The sequence below is a fragment of the Chionomys nivalis genome, chromosome 13 (assembly GCF_950005125.1).
Source record: "Chionomys nivalis chromosome 13, mChiNiv1.1, whole genome shotgun sequence".
NCBI lineage: Eukaryota > Metazoa > Chordata > Mammalia > Rodentia > Cricetidae > Chionomys > Chionomys nivalis.
Genome location: NC_080098.1, coordinates 58,136,389 through 58,150,956, shown reverse-complemented (window position 1 = coordinate 58,150,956; position 14,568 = coordinate 58,136,389). Strand labels below are relative to the sequence as shown.

General features: G+C 45.5%; 1 protein-coding gene across 1 annotated transcript; it reads right to left on the bottom strand.

Annotated features, from left to right (window-relative positions):
• Window positions 1-2,208: 2,208 nt before the first annotated feature.
• On the bottom strand, window positions 2,209-8,700 carry Edn1 (endothelin 1). The gene is made up of 5 exons (XM_057787722.1): window positions 8,362-8,700; window positions 6,600-6,768; window positions 5,126-5,284; window positions 4,855-4,968; window positions 2,209-3,666 (listed from the first exon to the last, which is right to left on the bottom strand). The coding sequence occupies exons 1-5, from the start codon at window positions 8,423-8,425 to the stop codon at window positions 3,564-3,566; spliced, it is 609 nt and encodes a 202-aa protein (XP_057643705.1). The 5' UTR covers window positions 8,426-8,700; the 3' UTR covers window positions 2,209-3,563.
• Between the last annotated feature and the right edge of the window lie 5,868 nt (window positions 8,701-14,568).

Here is a 14,568-nt window from a genome sequence, read left to right as displayed (position 1 = left end):
CCACCCCACCCCACACCATCTCCTGGCAAATGTTTCCTCCTTCTTCTGTAGGGCCAGGAATTCAGTCCACAGCCAGTAGAAACTAGGCAAATGCTCTACCAGGGAGCCCCCCCCCCGCCAAATGTATAGGCTAACTTATCTGAGAAGCTTGGAGGTGACACTTTCCTGGAGACTCTGCTTTACTCCTCCCTCCCTGTCCCCTGCATCCAGAGCCCCTTGGGTGTTTCTTCCAGGTGACCTCCAGGGGCCCCTGGGTGAAAATATTGGATTTGTGGTGTTCAGGCCCCTGAGCTTTGGAAACGCCTTTGCTTGCTGTGTGATTTTTAGTTCACTTCCCCTTCTGGGTCTCTGCTTTCTTTTTTTCCAAAGGGTGAGAAAAGGCTCCAATGTGATGTTAGCATGTTTCTTTCTGAGGGAACTCCAGCTGAATGCAACTCCCCCCGCCTTGATGTGCTCTGGAGGATCACAGGTGGAATTAAAACCAATGGTTTTCATCACCAAAGAAGCTAATCCCTGGGGAAAAGGAAGCACTCATTAGCAGGAGGATTCTCTCTCCCTGTCTCTGCCAAAGGTCACTACTTCCTGCACAGGTTCTGTTCTCCTTTGGAGTCCCGAGATTAAAGTCCCTCTGGGTCCTTAAAAGTGAAGAGAGAAATCTGTCCTAAATGCATTGCCAAAGAGTGCGCTTTTTCCAAAAAACCGGAGGAAGCGCGACTGACCATCCGATTAGCTCAGCCCTCAGGCTTTCGTGGGTTTTGAGTACTGCTAAGTCCAAATTTTCCTCTGAGTGCCTGAAAAGCACGGGTTGCCTGAGAACTTCCCAACTTCTTCTGCTGATGACTCGCATTCTAGAGAGAGGCAGCTTCATATCTATCTTGCAGCCACTGGCGTAGTGATCCAAAAGCAAAGGGACATAGAGTTTAACTGCTTAAAAATGGCAACTCCATCATTCCAGTTGCTGCCTTCTCTGAACTCTTATATACCTTGGCTTCTCCCAGCCCAGCTACCTCTTCTATGCATTAGACTCACGTTCTCTAAGCCCTGGCCTTCATTTTCTTGGTACCCCCTCAGCACCTTCATCTTTGACTTTTTCTTGAAACTGTTAAAAAAAAAAAAAAGAAGAAACTACTTCCCCCCCTCTCCCGCAACTCTCTCTCTCTCTCTCTCTCTCTCTCTCTCTCTCTCTCTCTCTCTGAGTGACCGAAGGTGCTTCTGAGGGAGTGAGTTGGATTGTTTGCTCAATAGTAAATTGTAGCCAAGTTCAGTCCAAGTACCTTGTGAAAGTAACTGGGGCTTTAAGAGATCTTCCGAGAGTCTTACAGTAGCAAGCAATTCATCAGGTGAAGTCAAATATCTCTACACTCATTTCTTTCGTAGACTGAGACTGTTTAAATGCTAATAATTTAATAGGGAATGAAAGGATTTTTAGTCAGCTAACTCAGATGTTTGTCATGCAGGCCGGAAGACTGTCATTTGATATCTTCCTATGGTGTCACTGTTAGGGCAACAGTAATCACTAAGAGTTAATGTCTGTTAAAGGCTGAGCATTCTCTCAGTCTCTATTAGAGAAAGGCAATGACGATTCTAGAAGCCCATCAAGCTCCTATGAGCCTTTGTTGATATGACCATTTACAATGCTGTCTCTGTCAGCAGTTGGCAAAATCAGAGAAGAGAAAGTGTGTGGGAGGGAGGGTAGTGTCTTAAAATAAGCTCCTGGTGTCTCGACTTCTGGGGCACTCTTCCAGTCCTGAGCTTGGAAGAAGCAGCAGTTCTCAGTGTACCTCGATAAACAAATTCTTCTGAGCAACGCAAAGGCGCTGGTGGCCTCCCCGGAGCAAGCAGGCTTTGCTCTCACAGCAGCCCCTGGGCTTAGGAGCTGTGTCTAGGTGCCTAAGCTGCAGGATCATCTTTCCATCACTTCCTCCAGCCCAGGACTATGGAGAAAGCACCTCTCAGCACACCATTAGCTTAAAGTGTTGGATGCTGCCTAATGGCCAGAGAAGCAAGGTTAATGGGCAGTGTCCCTGGGGACATCTTCAGGTAAAGGAGAGGCAGAGGCTGCACTCCACGGGAAGACAGGACTTGAAGATTTTATTTTGTGGTCCTTAACACAATCTGAAAAAGCGTTTTTATGCACAAATATATACATTTGTAACTATCAAATATCTTCTTTATAATTATTACATATAATTATATTATATATTATTATAATTCTTCAGATTATATGACTGTGCAAGGATAACTATCTATAAAAGCAGTTTTTAATAAACATATCGTTTCCTTTTTAAATCAAGCCAACATCCTACTTTCTTTCTAATTTCAACCTTCCTAGAAAGCCAGTTTGAACCATTTCCCTTCAGGATGATCACTTCTTGGGGTTTTCAGAAATAATTCACAACTAAGTACAGTAGGGAAAAATATTTATTTTCTAGAATCATTACCTTGACAGGCAAAACAAAGCATGTTCTCAAATTTCATTCAGAAATACATTTAAAAAAATACATAGACCAATATGGCCTGCCCAGACATATATTCAACATGGTAAATATAAGGAATAAATCGTTTGAATATAAATATCGATAAAAAAATAAGTACATCAACATTCAATCTAACCTTTTTCCATTAGCCAGTTACATACAGGAACAAACTTTGACGGCTCTACAGCACAGCCGACTTTCAAGATCTTTCACAAGCAACTCTATACCATCGTGTTTCCCAAGGTCAAGGGCAGGGGCGGGATTTCGTCATCCTTTCTCTCACAGTCCAGGGCTAGCAGATTAGCATAGAAATGTTTCATCTACCGCTGACGGGCACACTGGACTAGACTCCTATGAGGCGAGGATTCAGTATAGGGGCTGGGGAGCCTGGTGGCAGGAGAGGAGAGAACAGGGAGGCAATTATTAAGGGCAGGGAGTATACGTGACATTGCAGTACGGTGAGGTAGACGCATATTCATGAAACACAGCCCAATGTACAGTAGTAACAGTTGCTTTGAGTTTTGCATTCTACAACTTAAAAAAAAAAGGCTTTGTCCTTTTTTTGTTTTTTGATTTTTTTTTTTTACTTTTTTTTAAACTCAAGTGTTTTGTCCTTCGAGTATGTTTTCAATTTGTGCATTCTTCAGACAATTTTTGCATGGACTTTGGAGTTTCTCCCTGAAATGTGCCAGGCGCCTGAGTCAGACACAAACACTCCCGAGGGACTTTCTGCAGAAACTCCACCCTGGTGTGGAATCTCCTTTCTCTCTGGACGATGCCACCTTAGAATGTCATCATGTCTCTGCTCCCTGAGAGGTCCACTGCCATCCCCAAACAGCAAGAAGGGGCGAAAAGCAGTCACTACCAGCAGAAGCGAATGAAGGCAGGTTAGGGAACATCTCAACCTTTCTTGGAATGTTTGGAACAAGGATGCTGGGCCTCCTCTGCCAGTCTGGAATAAGAAATTGTAGAAGCAGGACGGATGCTCTTGCTGAGAACCCAGCCAGCGTGAAGAGTGCAGAGTTAGTTGGTCATGGGCTTGCTCTATGGAAGTGTTGGCTTCCAAAATACAGAAAAGCTCCGTAGTCAGTGTGCTCTGTTGTGTGTCAACTTCTGGTCTCTATAGAGCTCAGCTTTCAACTTTGCAACACGAAAAGAGTTCCTGATGCTATTGCTGATGGCCTCCAACCTATTAAAACCAGACGAGAGAAAATAAATGTTATGTAAGCACACACAGAGAAAAAGAAAGGTAACCATACTTTGACTGAAGATACTTCTAAGTTTAGAATTTGACACAAACACATTGAGTCTAGTTCCTAGCCTTTCCTACCAGGTGTGACTGTACGTCACTCTCTGATAAATCCTGCAGCAGTGTCTCCGACCTCTGCGAACAAACCCTGCTGTTTATGCTTACTACTGCACAGAGGAATCCTATGAGCGCGTCTAAGAGGAATTAGGCATACATACTATGTTTAAATAGCTCCAACCTACCCTCTGCTTCTGTAGAGAAATGGCATATTGGCCCTTCCAACTTACAAAAGAAATAGAAGCTAATACATGGGTGGAGAGAAAATTAGGGAAACTACTGCAGACCTGAGCAAACAGTTTTTTTTTTGAAAAAAAAAAAAACTAAATGTCTAATTTAATTGTGTGTCTCTCTGTGTGTGTGCTTATGAGTAGGAACAGATGAAGAACTGTAGCATTAATTTAGTAGTTAATGTCAGACAAGGTAACAAACTGGTACAGTCTTCAGCAACTGTGAAGTGGAGAACGAACCTGGGGGGGGGGGAGGTGTGAAGGGAGCTAACTGTGGCTATCCTACACAGAAGCAGTAATCAACTCAGCGTCCCTCCCCACTGTCACACTGGGATCAGAACGCTTTGGTCACAAAACATCTTGCCCCTGGATTTCTTGGAGAGGCTTCTAGACATAGGAACATGTAACAGGTCTGAACAGGTCTAAGTCTCACCAACCTTACCTAATGGCTTTTATTTCCCTTTGGCCATTTGAATAATTAACTGCTACTTTTTAAATAACATATATACATATTTTAAAAGTCTTCCTTGATTGACTTTTAGTTTCTTGAGGCAAGCAGAAGATAAAAGAACCAGAGAGGGGGAAAAATGTCTGAATATGCTTAAATGCTAAAGCTGCCTCTCAGTGTGGAAGGTTCACCTATAGACCAGTATGTGCTAAGACACAGTGGGCAGGCTTCTGCACTCAAGGCCCGAGTATTTGAGGAGCCCTTCCCTTTACTCTTTGATGTCCACAGACCGTGACGGTTCTGTGCTGTATGGGAGCCTTTCTCCCACTAGGAAGGACCAAGGAGGGAGACCTTAGCACTGCTGTCCAGGAACAGTCACTGCGAGCCTCTCACCTTCGTATTTTCTTCCCTTCCACCAGCTGCTGATTGATACACTTCTTTCCTAGCTTCGAACAGGCTCTTCTTTTCTTGAAGTCTTCTAAGCCTTTCTGCATGGTATTTTGGGCTCTGTTAAGACACACAGGGAACGCCATTTTAGCGACAGTTTGTGGAAGCTCACCTTGACTCTCCAGGTCCCTGCCACTGTCTCTAAAGTGAGGTCAGTCACCGAGGAAGGAAGTCAGTGGGCTGCACCTGACCGACAGCTAAATGGGCTTCTGCTCACCTGAGGTCTTTTCCTGCTTGACAGAAATTCCAGCACTTCTTGTCCTTTTGGTCAGTGCACTGACATCTGTTCCCGTTTTCTGAGGCCTTTGTGAAAAGCAAGTCCTTCAAGGAACGCTTGGACCGGGAAGGGCTTCCCAGGCCATATGGAACAACACGCCTATTACAGAATGAGAGAAGGAAAAGAGAGTAGATTAATTAATAATCTTCCCAATGACACATCCTTTGCACATACAATTCAGAGAGCATTCGGCCAGCTCATGATAGGAAGTGCTGAAGCTATGTGACATGTTTGCCCATCAGTGACCCTCAGTGTATGTCCCCAGATGGGAGCACACCAGCTTTTATTCTGATTCCATGAAATTCTGTCTCAATACTTAACAGTAATCCATTTCTTCTAGACACAGCTTTGTCCCAAATGATAACACCTCTCTTTCGATTTCTGTTCTGTGTTTTCTTCCTTTTCTAGTGTGTGCTATGGGTGGAGGGAGGAAAATGGGGGGGGGGCGCTGAAGTAAAACCATAACACAAGATTTTCTATTTCAGTCATGTGTAATAATGTAGACATGTTGCCTGATGGAGCTAGGCATGCTGGAACACTGCTCCTCAAGTTCGTTAAGAGCTCATGAGTATGAAGGACCTAGCATCAAAATGCTATCCAGTCACTTGCAATGGGTCCGTTTCAGTTCTCACAGCAAGGAACACACTCCTTGTTAGACCCTGTACTAAGGATTAGGTCCAAAGTGGCTTGGGTCTGGTTTGGTTTGGAATTTGGCCAGCCATTGTAGACAGAATAAATGTGTTTGTTCTTTCTTATGATTGCTTCTGACGAGAGGACTAGTGTTGGGGGCTGAGGGTGAAACAGCCTTTGTTCGCTTAGAAGGTAGAAGAGAACCCTGTGACCAGTGTTCTGATCTCTGCCTTGAAATGCAGTTTTCTAAAGACAAGGCGAGAAGCCAGAAGTTCAGGGCACCACTCTAACCCTGCCACCAACTCGTTTCTTCTCAAGGGACTTCAACATTTTGTTTCTTAGTTTTTCCATAAGTAAAACAAAAGCATTACAGCTCTCTACTATTCTACTAGGTCCCTCCTCTGGAACAGATGACAATGTGCCCCTTTGGAGAAAGAAGTACAGTGTGAACTAACTTACAGGATTTGGACTATTTGGTCCCCAAAACCCAAGTGAGAGTCTCCTGCTAAGACCCCCTTCCTTGTCTTGAAATGCACAACACATTCCTGCTTGTCCTCAGCCCCTTCCATCTGCCCCACAGTAAGCAGCCTGGTTCCCAACACCTCAGAAGACCCTCCGCTAAGTGACTAGCACCAAGCTGACCTGTCTCAGCATCATTTCTCTTGGGAGGCACTGTCTTGTCATCAGCAATGCTAAAGCCTGGAGCTCCCCAGAAGAACTTCAACCCCCAGAAGCCAGAGAAGTCAAAGGACAGCTAGAGTTACAATGCCCTCTAGAGACTCACTCGGGAGTGTTGACCCAGATGATGTCCAAGTGGCAGAAGTAGACACACTCCTTGTCCATCAAGGAGGAACAGGAGCAACGCTTGGACCTTCGGTGTCTCCAAGGTGTGCTGGGAGGGGGGCTCTCCCCTCCATTCTCAGCTCGGGTGCTGAGCTCTGCTCCCAAGACAGCTGCGAAGAGAAACAGAGGGTTGATATGGGTCTCTCCTCAGCCGTCCCGAGCACCTGCATCATCGTATTCAGGCCAGATCTAGCAGCGCAAATAGAAGCAGACAAGGCATACAGCCGCCTTTAGCCAGAAACACAAACAGAAAGAAAGGGCTTTCTTTGTTCTCCACGCTTAACAGGACTTCACCCTTACCCTGGCAAGCTTATCCACCTGCAGGGAGATTACACACACACACACACAGAGAGAGAGGGAGAGAGAGAGAGAGAGAGAGAGAGAGAGAGAGAGAGAGAGAGAGAGAGAGAGAGAGAGAGGAGAAAAACAACTAGGAAAGGACTCCCCAGTATTCTGGAGAAGCTTTAAAAGGGATACTGACTGTCTGGTGGAATTTTAGGGAACCCACACCTGAGATTAAGGATGGCATAACTCCCAGCTCCCGTAGTTTTAACTGGCATGTGGCCACAAATAAATAAGATATCTGAGTACTGGGGTCACCTCTGTACTCAGGATAACCTTTCCTTTAGGGGTCCCCACTATTTCCCAGCTTGTGTAGGGACACAGAGTGGTCTAGATGACTGTGGATGCCTTTGATATTAAGTAGAAAGCGAGGACATCCAGAAAATGACTAGCCACAGAAGAGACATTAACTTTGCAGTAGTCACTGCGGGTGGGAGACAAGTTGCCACTTGAAAGAAGCAAAGATACAGCGCAGGAACCTAGGGAAGTGTTCTGTGGGTTCAGAACTCAAAATCTTTGGGCAGTAGACTTGCACCGGGGCATGACACCCTCCGGCCCAATACAGCATCTCCCCTTTCCGTTGAAAATTTAGCCCTGTAGCTTATCTGCCTGATTTTGTTCATTTCAAACGATCAGGCACATTCCAGGGTTTTCATCCCTTTGACATCCTTTCTCTTTGGTTAGCGTCATGAAAAAACAGAAAAAAAAATGCACTGACCCTAAAAAAATAAGGTTGGGAGAGGAGCTGAGCAGATGCGCCCCATACTGTCTAATTCCTTAAGCAGGCAGGAATGATCCCAGCTCCCCTCCCAAGACAGGTGAATACAACTGAAAATAGAGCTCGCGCTGTCGGAGGATGCCAAAAATCTGCCAAATGAAACCTTAAGTCAATAGTGACAAATTTTAAAGAAAACATGTGCTTCGCCCTGAAACCGCCCGCGGGGTTGCTCAGCACAGGGTTGATCGGCAGGTGATTTCACTGCTCACATTGTGCTCGCATGACCTGAATAAAATTCCTTGGCTTTAAGCTGGAGTGTTTAAATATTTTGCACATTAACACCCTATCAAGACGGCGTTTGAATAAGCTCCTAAATGCACCGTGTAACCCTAAACACACGTATTTCAAATATATCTTTGCCTCACTTGTAGCTACTCAGCAATATTGCTACATTATTTTGAAGCTATAGGATATTTGCCTGGAGTCGGTTGTATTTTATTTCCTTCACTGGGACACAGAAGTAATTGCAAGGCACTTGCTGTTCGAGCTGCGGTAATAAAAAATGAAAAATAAGAAGAAGGGTGGAAAACAGAAGCAAGGACAGCGCTGCGCTGGAGCAGAAAGATTTGCAAGTGGCGCCTACCTGTTTCTGGAGCTCCTTGGAAAGCCACAAACAGCAGCGAGAAGATCACGGGAAAATAATCCATTCTGCAATGGGATCAAAAGAAGAAGAGGGAGGAAAAAAAAAAAAAACTCGGTGGCAAATGGAACTCAATGCAAAACGAAGAGGACGGCGTCTGATCGCTCCGATCGCCTCTGGTAATTGAGATCTCGGCGCGGTCCTCAGCAAGTGGCCCTTTCACCAGAGCGAAAGCGTCGCGGGCAGCCTGGGAGGCGGTGCGCGAGGACTGCAGCGCAGAGCGAGTCGGGCTCACAGCACCAGTGCAGGAACGCGTCTGACTCGGACGGCTCTGGGACGGCTTTTTATATTGAACCCCTATAGAGTGGGGGTAAACAGCTCCGACTTTATTCCAGCCCTAGACAATGTTATTGTGTGATTAGTCACCCACAGGCAACGTGCAGCCGGAGATAAGGCCAGGCTCTAGAGGAAATCACGGCTAACTTCAGAGGCAGACGCCCGCCGTCTGACAATCCAGGGGCAGGGCTAAGCAAAAGAAAACACCCACTAGACAGAGACCTCTGCAAAACCTGCGCTGAGCGGCAGCCCGCTTCCCCTTTGCAGGCCGCCAGCCCCAGAGTTCAAGAATCAAGAGGTTCTCCAGGAGAAAAGTCACCCCATTGGAATGAAAAGTATGAAGTACAATGAAATAGATTGTATTGTGAGCGCGGGGGGTGGGGGTGGGGGAGTGGTGGTCATTGTTCGCTTCATTTTCCTTTTATGTCTTTCTGAGTTTTAGTCGGGATAAACAAGGGGACGCTCGTCCTCTTTGCTGTTCACTCCCTGGTACTGGAGAATCAGATTATTTTGGAAGATTAGCCTACTTTTCTAAGACCCCTTCCTCAACTAAGTCTCTCTCTCTCCTGTCTCTCTCTCTCCTGTCTCTCTCTCTCTCTCCTCTCTCTCTCTCTCTCTCTCTCTCTCTCTCTCTCTCTCTCTCTCTCTCTCTCTCTCTCTCTCTCTCTCTCTCTCTCTCAATTCTTCTCATGTGAGAAAGATTCCGTAAAGAGTTAACAAGGAAGAAAAATTAAATAATAACGATAAGAAAAACAACAGTAATTTTATTTAGTTAGGCACATCCTTGTTTTCCTAGGATCACTGATTAGAAGTACCCCACCAATCCCACACTAAATATTTCTTGCGCCCACTCTCTCCCTGGCAATTGTCGGGCTATCGGGCCGGATCTCGAGAAATGACAGGAAACGAACACCAGGGGGCAATGAAGAGCTGCATGGGCTTATGTTTTAGAATAAAACAATTAAAGCCTTGGCTTCTAAATAAATGGAATCAAGCTGTGGCCAAACAAAAAGAGGGGCAGCGAGGGTGACTTCAAGGCCTTCCATTATCCCCCTTCCCTGGCTTTCCAGAGTCGCCCTGTCCCCCTTCGCTGCTTTATTTGGGCAAAGGGGTGTTCTGTGCATGTTTAGAAAGCTAAAAGGGAGATGCGGGGAGGGAGGACGGGACCTGCCCGTGCTAAATAAGCGAATCAGATCATACCTCACCGTTTAATAGCGTGTTTACATTTTCCAAACAGTTTCCTGTCTATTTTACCATGAAATCCTCCCTTCCCCCAGGTGCCCGCGGGTTTCTAAGGTACAGGTGACAGCATGTCTTAATGAATAAAGCAAAACACATAAAACATGTAGGCTTTTCCAGGAGGCTTCCCTTTTCAGGTGAGGAAAAGGAGGACCCCAGAATGTCCAGAAGCCTGAAACCACGCAGAGTGCTTTTCTATAAAGATTAAACAGGACTATGCCAAGACCTAGCGATGCCACCAGAGAGGCCCCCTCCTCCTTTTCATCTTGTTTGACTACCGTTCTCCCTGGGAGTAGATACCAGTGCAGACTCATTTCTAATACCTGACCCACAGAAGGAGATGAACTGCAACCATTTCTCCACCTCTGCAATCAGAAGGCTGATTTGATAGCAATACACAAGCTGTAGACAATGACATGCTCAGTCCCTTTGACCTCACTAGAAACCAGAGCAAGGGAGATACACCAGCAGAATCGGGTCCCTAGTGAACTCTGTCCCTTATGAGGCACTGTACTAAGTGCTGGAGAAGCAGGAACTAGGAACCCTCCCACACCTAGACCTGAGGCCCAGGGCCACTGCCAGGCCTCAACCTCTGCTTTGCTTACCTCAGCCTGACCCCCAGGGTATCCAGGAGGTGACGGCTATCCCTAGAACTGGGCCCCAACAGGAAGCCAGCTCTGCCCACCCTGGCTCCTCAGAAGACCTGGGGATGAGAGCTGATGTCACCTCCTCAAAGCCCAAGCTTCTCGCCCGCAGGAGAAAAGCGACTGGAAATGTGTACTCCTTTAACCCCTCTCCTCTGCCCCCCCCCCCCCCCCCCCCGCACACACACACCTTTCCTAACCTCCTGGCCAATTTAGCCGAACACTGGCAATTGTCAGGACCAACCTGTCCTCAGCTCCACCCCGGAAATGCCCAACCCGGTTCGCAAAGGTATCCTCCACTGTCTAGCCCAGAACATCCTTCAGCGCTGGAACTCCTGCAGGTACCGGTGGCCCCAGCAACAAGGAAAGCAAGTGGGAATGGTCCAGGTATCTTCCTACTCTCCACCCTCCCCATCGTCTGACCAATACCGCCCCCTACATAGTCTCAAAGTCGAAATGTAAAAGTTGGCAGCCACCCACTCTGACCCCTGCTGTTCTAAAGTTCTGTGAAGGCAAACGGTAAACAAAAATATATATATATATATTAGGCCTGGGAGGGTCTCATCTTTCCAGATATGATTCTACCTTTTATGTTTTGTCCTAAAGTCCCCAGGTCTCTGTGTGTTTATGCACATACACCTATGTCTCTTTCCTGTGTGCTTAGGACACAGTGCAGACTCCACCTCTCTACCAACTCTCCATCTCTGTCCCTTACAGCAGCCCCCCCCCCCTTTTCTTCCCAGGGAAGGAAGTGGGACTCCTCATTCAAGGCCAGCGAGGGAAGCTCCAGGCTCCTCTAGGCAACGTCCCAGATAAAATTTTGCCAAGTATCAAGGGGAGGGGAGAACAGTCCCATCAAACCAGTTTGACAAGCTAGCTGGTCCCACCCGCCTCCACTTAAGATATTCCTATTAGAAAGGCTGAAGAGCTGAAGAGAGAAATAGCCACCAGTGGAAGTTTTATAACTATGGGGGTACCTTCCCTGAGTTCACCCCACTCTTCAAAAACCTCCCAGGGGAATGCTCCTGACAGCCCACCACCCTCGAGGAGGGAGAAAAGAGACAAGGAAGATCGTTTTTCCCTCCCATACAACAGCTCCTTGTTGGCTTTATTGTTCCTGCTGGAGATGTTACCCTTGAATGCGGGAAACTGCTTGATAAAGCTGTTTTTATGTTTTTCTTTCTGTATCTTTGGCTGCATATTAATAGATAGCTATAAATAAAACACCCTGAGCCCGAAATACAGAAACCACACAGTAGCAGAGTGTATTGTTTCTAGCACTCTTCGACTTTGCTCTTTCTCAACTTTTGCGTAACAAAACTTGCAACTTTGCCAAGCCAATAAATTTGATGAAAGATGTTGCATTTTGTCTGGGGAAGAAGAGAGCTGTGCAGTTGCTTGACGGCAAGTGGAAATGAGCTTCTGGTGGGCAAGGTGAAGCCATGCAAACACTGAGCCTGCTCTGCTCTGGTGTGGGTGACTACTGTGTAGACCGAGTTTTGGGGCAGTGTTGTACCTGACAGCCACGGTGCCCACGCCACACCGCATGCACGTGGCAGCTGGGAATGGACAAAGTTTCTTCTCCCTTTAATCCAAAAACTAATGGAAATGGGATGGCCTGAATCAACTCATCCAGGGCATTAAAAAAAAAAAAAGTACAAAGTATGATTTACTTTTAGTTTAAAAGATAGTGTGAAACTCTTTGACCTAGCTTTTCTGAAGCGCAGTCACCCAGAAACCGCTTTTACAATTTCTTTATTCTTTTTTTTTTTTCAGATTTGTTTGACAAGTATATTTTCTTGATATTTCGTTTTTAACAAAAGTGTTTTTTTAACTTGAATAATTTTAGGAAAGTGTGTGTTTATGTCCTCTGGTGTGTGTGTGTGTGTGTATGTGTGTGTGTGTGTGTATACATGCACAGATGTAGAGATAGGTTGAGGCTACAGATGAGATCTTCCTCGATCACTCTCCACATTATTATTGATTGATTGATACTGTCTTTCACTGAGCCTGGGTCTCATCCTTCTGGCTAGGCTGGCTGACCAGCAAGGCCCCATAATATACCTCTCTCTGGCCCTCAGAACTAAGGTTACACACACAAGCCTCCAAGCCTGATTGCCACATGAATCCTGGGAAATCTGAACTCTGGTCCTCATGCTTAAAGATACAAGCCCTTTACCCACTGATCCATCTTCCCGGCTCAGAAATATTTCATAACACCACTATCCTTCATTATGGATATGGTTTAATATATATGGAACGTTTCATTATTATATGTTCATTTTGGTTTTAAAAAAATGCTTATCCAAGCCGGGCGATGGTGGCGCACGCCTTTAATCCCAGCACTCGGGAGGCAGAGGCAGGCGGATCTCTGTGAGTTCGAGACCAGCCTGGTCTACAGAGCTAGTTCCAGGACAGGCTCCAAAGCCACAGAGAAACCCTGTCTCGAAAAAATCAAAAAAAAAAAAAAAAAAAAATGCTTATCCATAAACCATGCTCCTGTTATACCAACCACGGCATGCTCATTGCTCTTTCACTGTTCCGTCCATGGTGACATGACACGGGTCATGAAGGATTCAATTTGTTTCTCCTCTCTGGTTCTGTTTTCAAGACAAACACCAAATATCTTCCATTAAGAACTCTCACAAGAGTGCACTTCCAAAAAACAGTTGCTCTAGCAGAAATGAGAAAAACAAAGGCTCACATCTAAAATGTCCCTAGCTAACAGGTCTCCTGCTTTAGTGGCTTAATACACCAGGGTTTCATGGCTGCCCTTGAGCTCCCTTGCTATTCTCATCCTTCTCGAGCATGCACATCCAGCACAAGTGTTGGTCCTCCCATACACTCAGGCATGGGAGGTTTGAATGGGAGCAAATAGTAATATCCCACACATCACCAAAGAGAATGATGTCCAGTGTCTGCAGGCTAGTCTTTTGCTTTAATCGCATGCACGCCTTTCAGAACTAAAGGGACTTTGATATGGAGGACAAATAGGAAACTACTTGTGTGGAGTGGAGAAGCATCGCTTCATTAAACAGGATGCGTGGGGATATTTTCAGCAAGCTTTCCTCCATGTAGCGGAAGGGCATGTGATGCAGATGGGATATGGTTTGTCCTGTCTGAAAATATCAGGACATTTAGTTCCATTTGTGGTGATAGAAGATGAGGGTCTTTGTAGGTGACTAGGCTACTAATCAAGATTAGTCATTTCTCCAGGGAAAAAGTTATGGATGTAGTACAGTAAGGCTTGACAGCCTACGGTTCTTCCACCTTCCACTGCAAGGTGAGCCAGCCCTGTACCTTCCTCACAAGCCTGAGAGATGTTGGTGCCATGATCTTGGCCTTGCAAACTTTCCAGACTACAAACCAAATAAAACTGTTGCAGATAGGATAGGATATAAGGGTAGATTATTTTCTGAAAAGAAAAATGGGGTATAGAAATAGGATAAAAAGGTAGATTACTACAAACTGCTCAGGACAATTTCAAAGAAGCTAGCTGAGATGGTCCAGCCTCTAGGCTGCTCTAGCCAGAACTTGAGATAAAGCCCTGAACTTTCCCATTACTCAGAGAAAAGACAACAAATGATACAGCTACCTCTCCCAAGACTTGACAATTAACCCCAATTTTTCTTTTTAGGATCCCCTAAAGATATTGTCACCACCAAACAGCAGGAAGTAAATTTAAGAACACAACGCCCACATTCCCAAGATGTAGGGTGGGTGGTTCTTGGTCATTCAATAGGTTGTGGATATTTGTCATTGTTTAGGGTGGTTAGTTACAAGTTGTTATTGGTAATGGTCAGGGAAAAAGCTGAACAAGGAATTTATATTTAGAGTTCTCGTTTTGAAGAAAAAAAAAGAGGATATAGATATGATAGGACATAAGGGTAGATTATTGAATGTAATCTGAAAAGAAAAGGGGGGATATAGAAATAGCATAAAATGTAGATTATTGAATCTGCTTTTAAACAAAAAAGCAACTACTAGTTTT

Bases quoted from the DNA above. Each gene is read 5' to 3' on its own strand.
- Edn1 (XM_057787722.1), bottom strand. From the start codon at position 8,425: ATGGATTATTTTCCCGTGATCTTCTCGCTGCTGTTTGTGGCTTTCCAA. The intron at 6,769-8,361 runs GTAGGCGCCACT...TTCTCTTCGCAG, and splicing joins CCAAGGAGCTCCAGAAACAG to CTGTCTTGGGAGCAGAGCTC. The intron at 5,285-6,599 runs GTGAGTCTCTAG...ATTCTGTAATAG, and splicing joins ATCTGGGTCAACACTCCCGA to GCGTGTTGTTCCATATGGCC.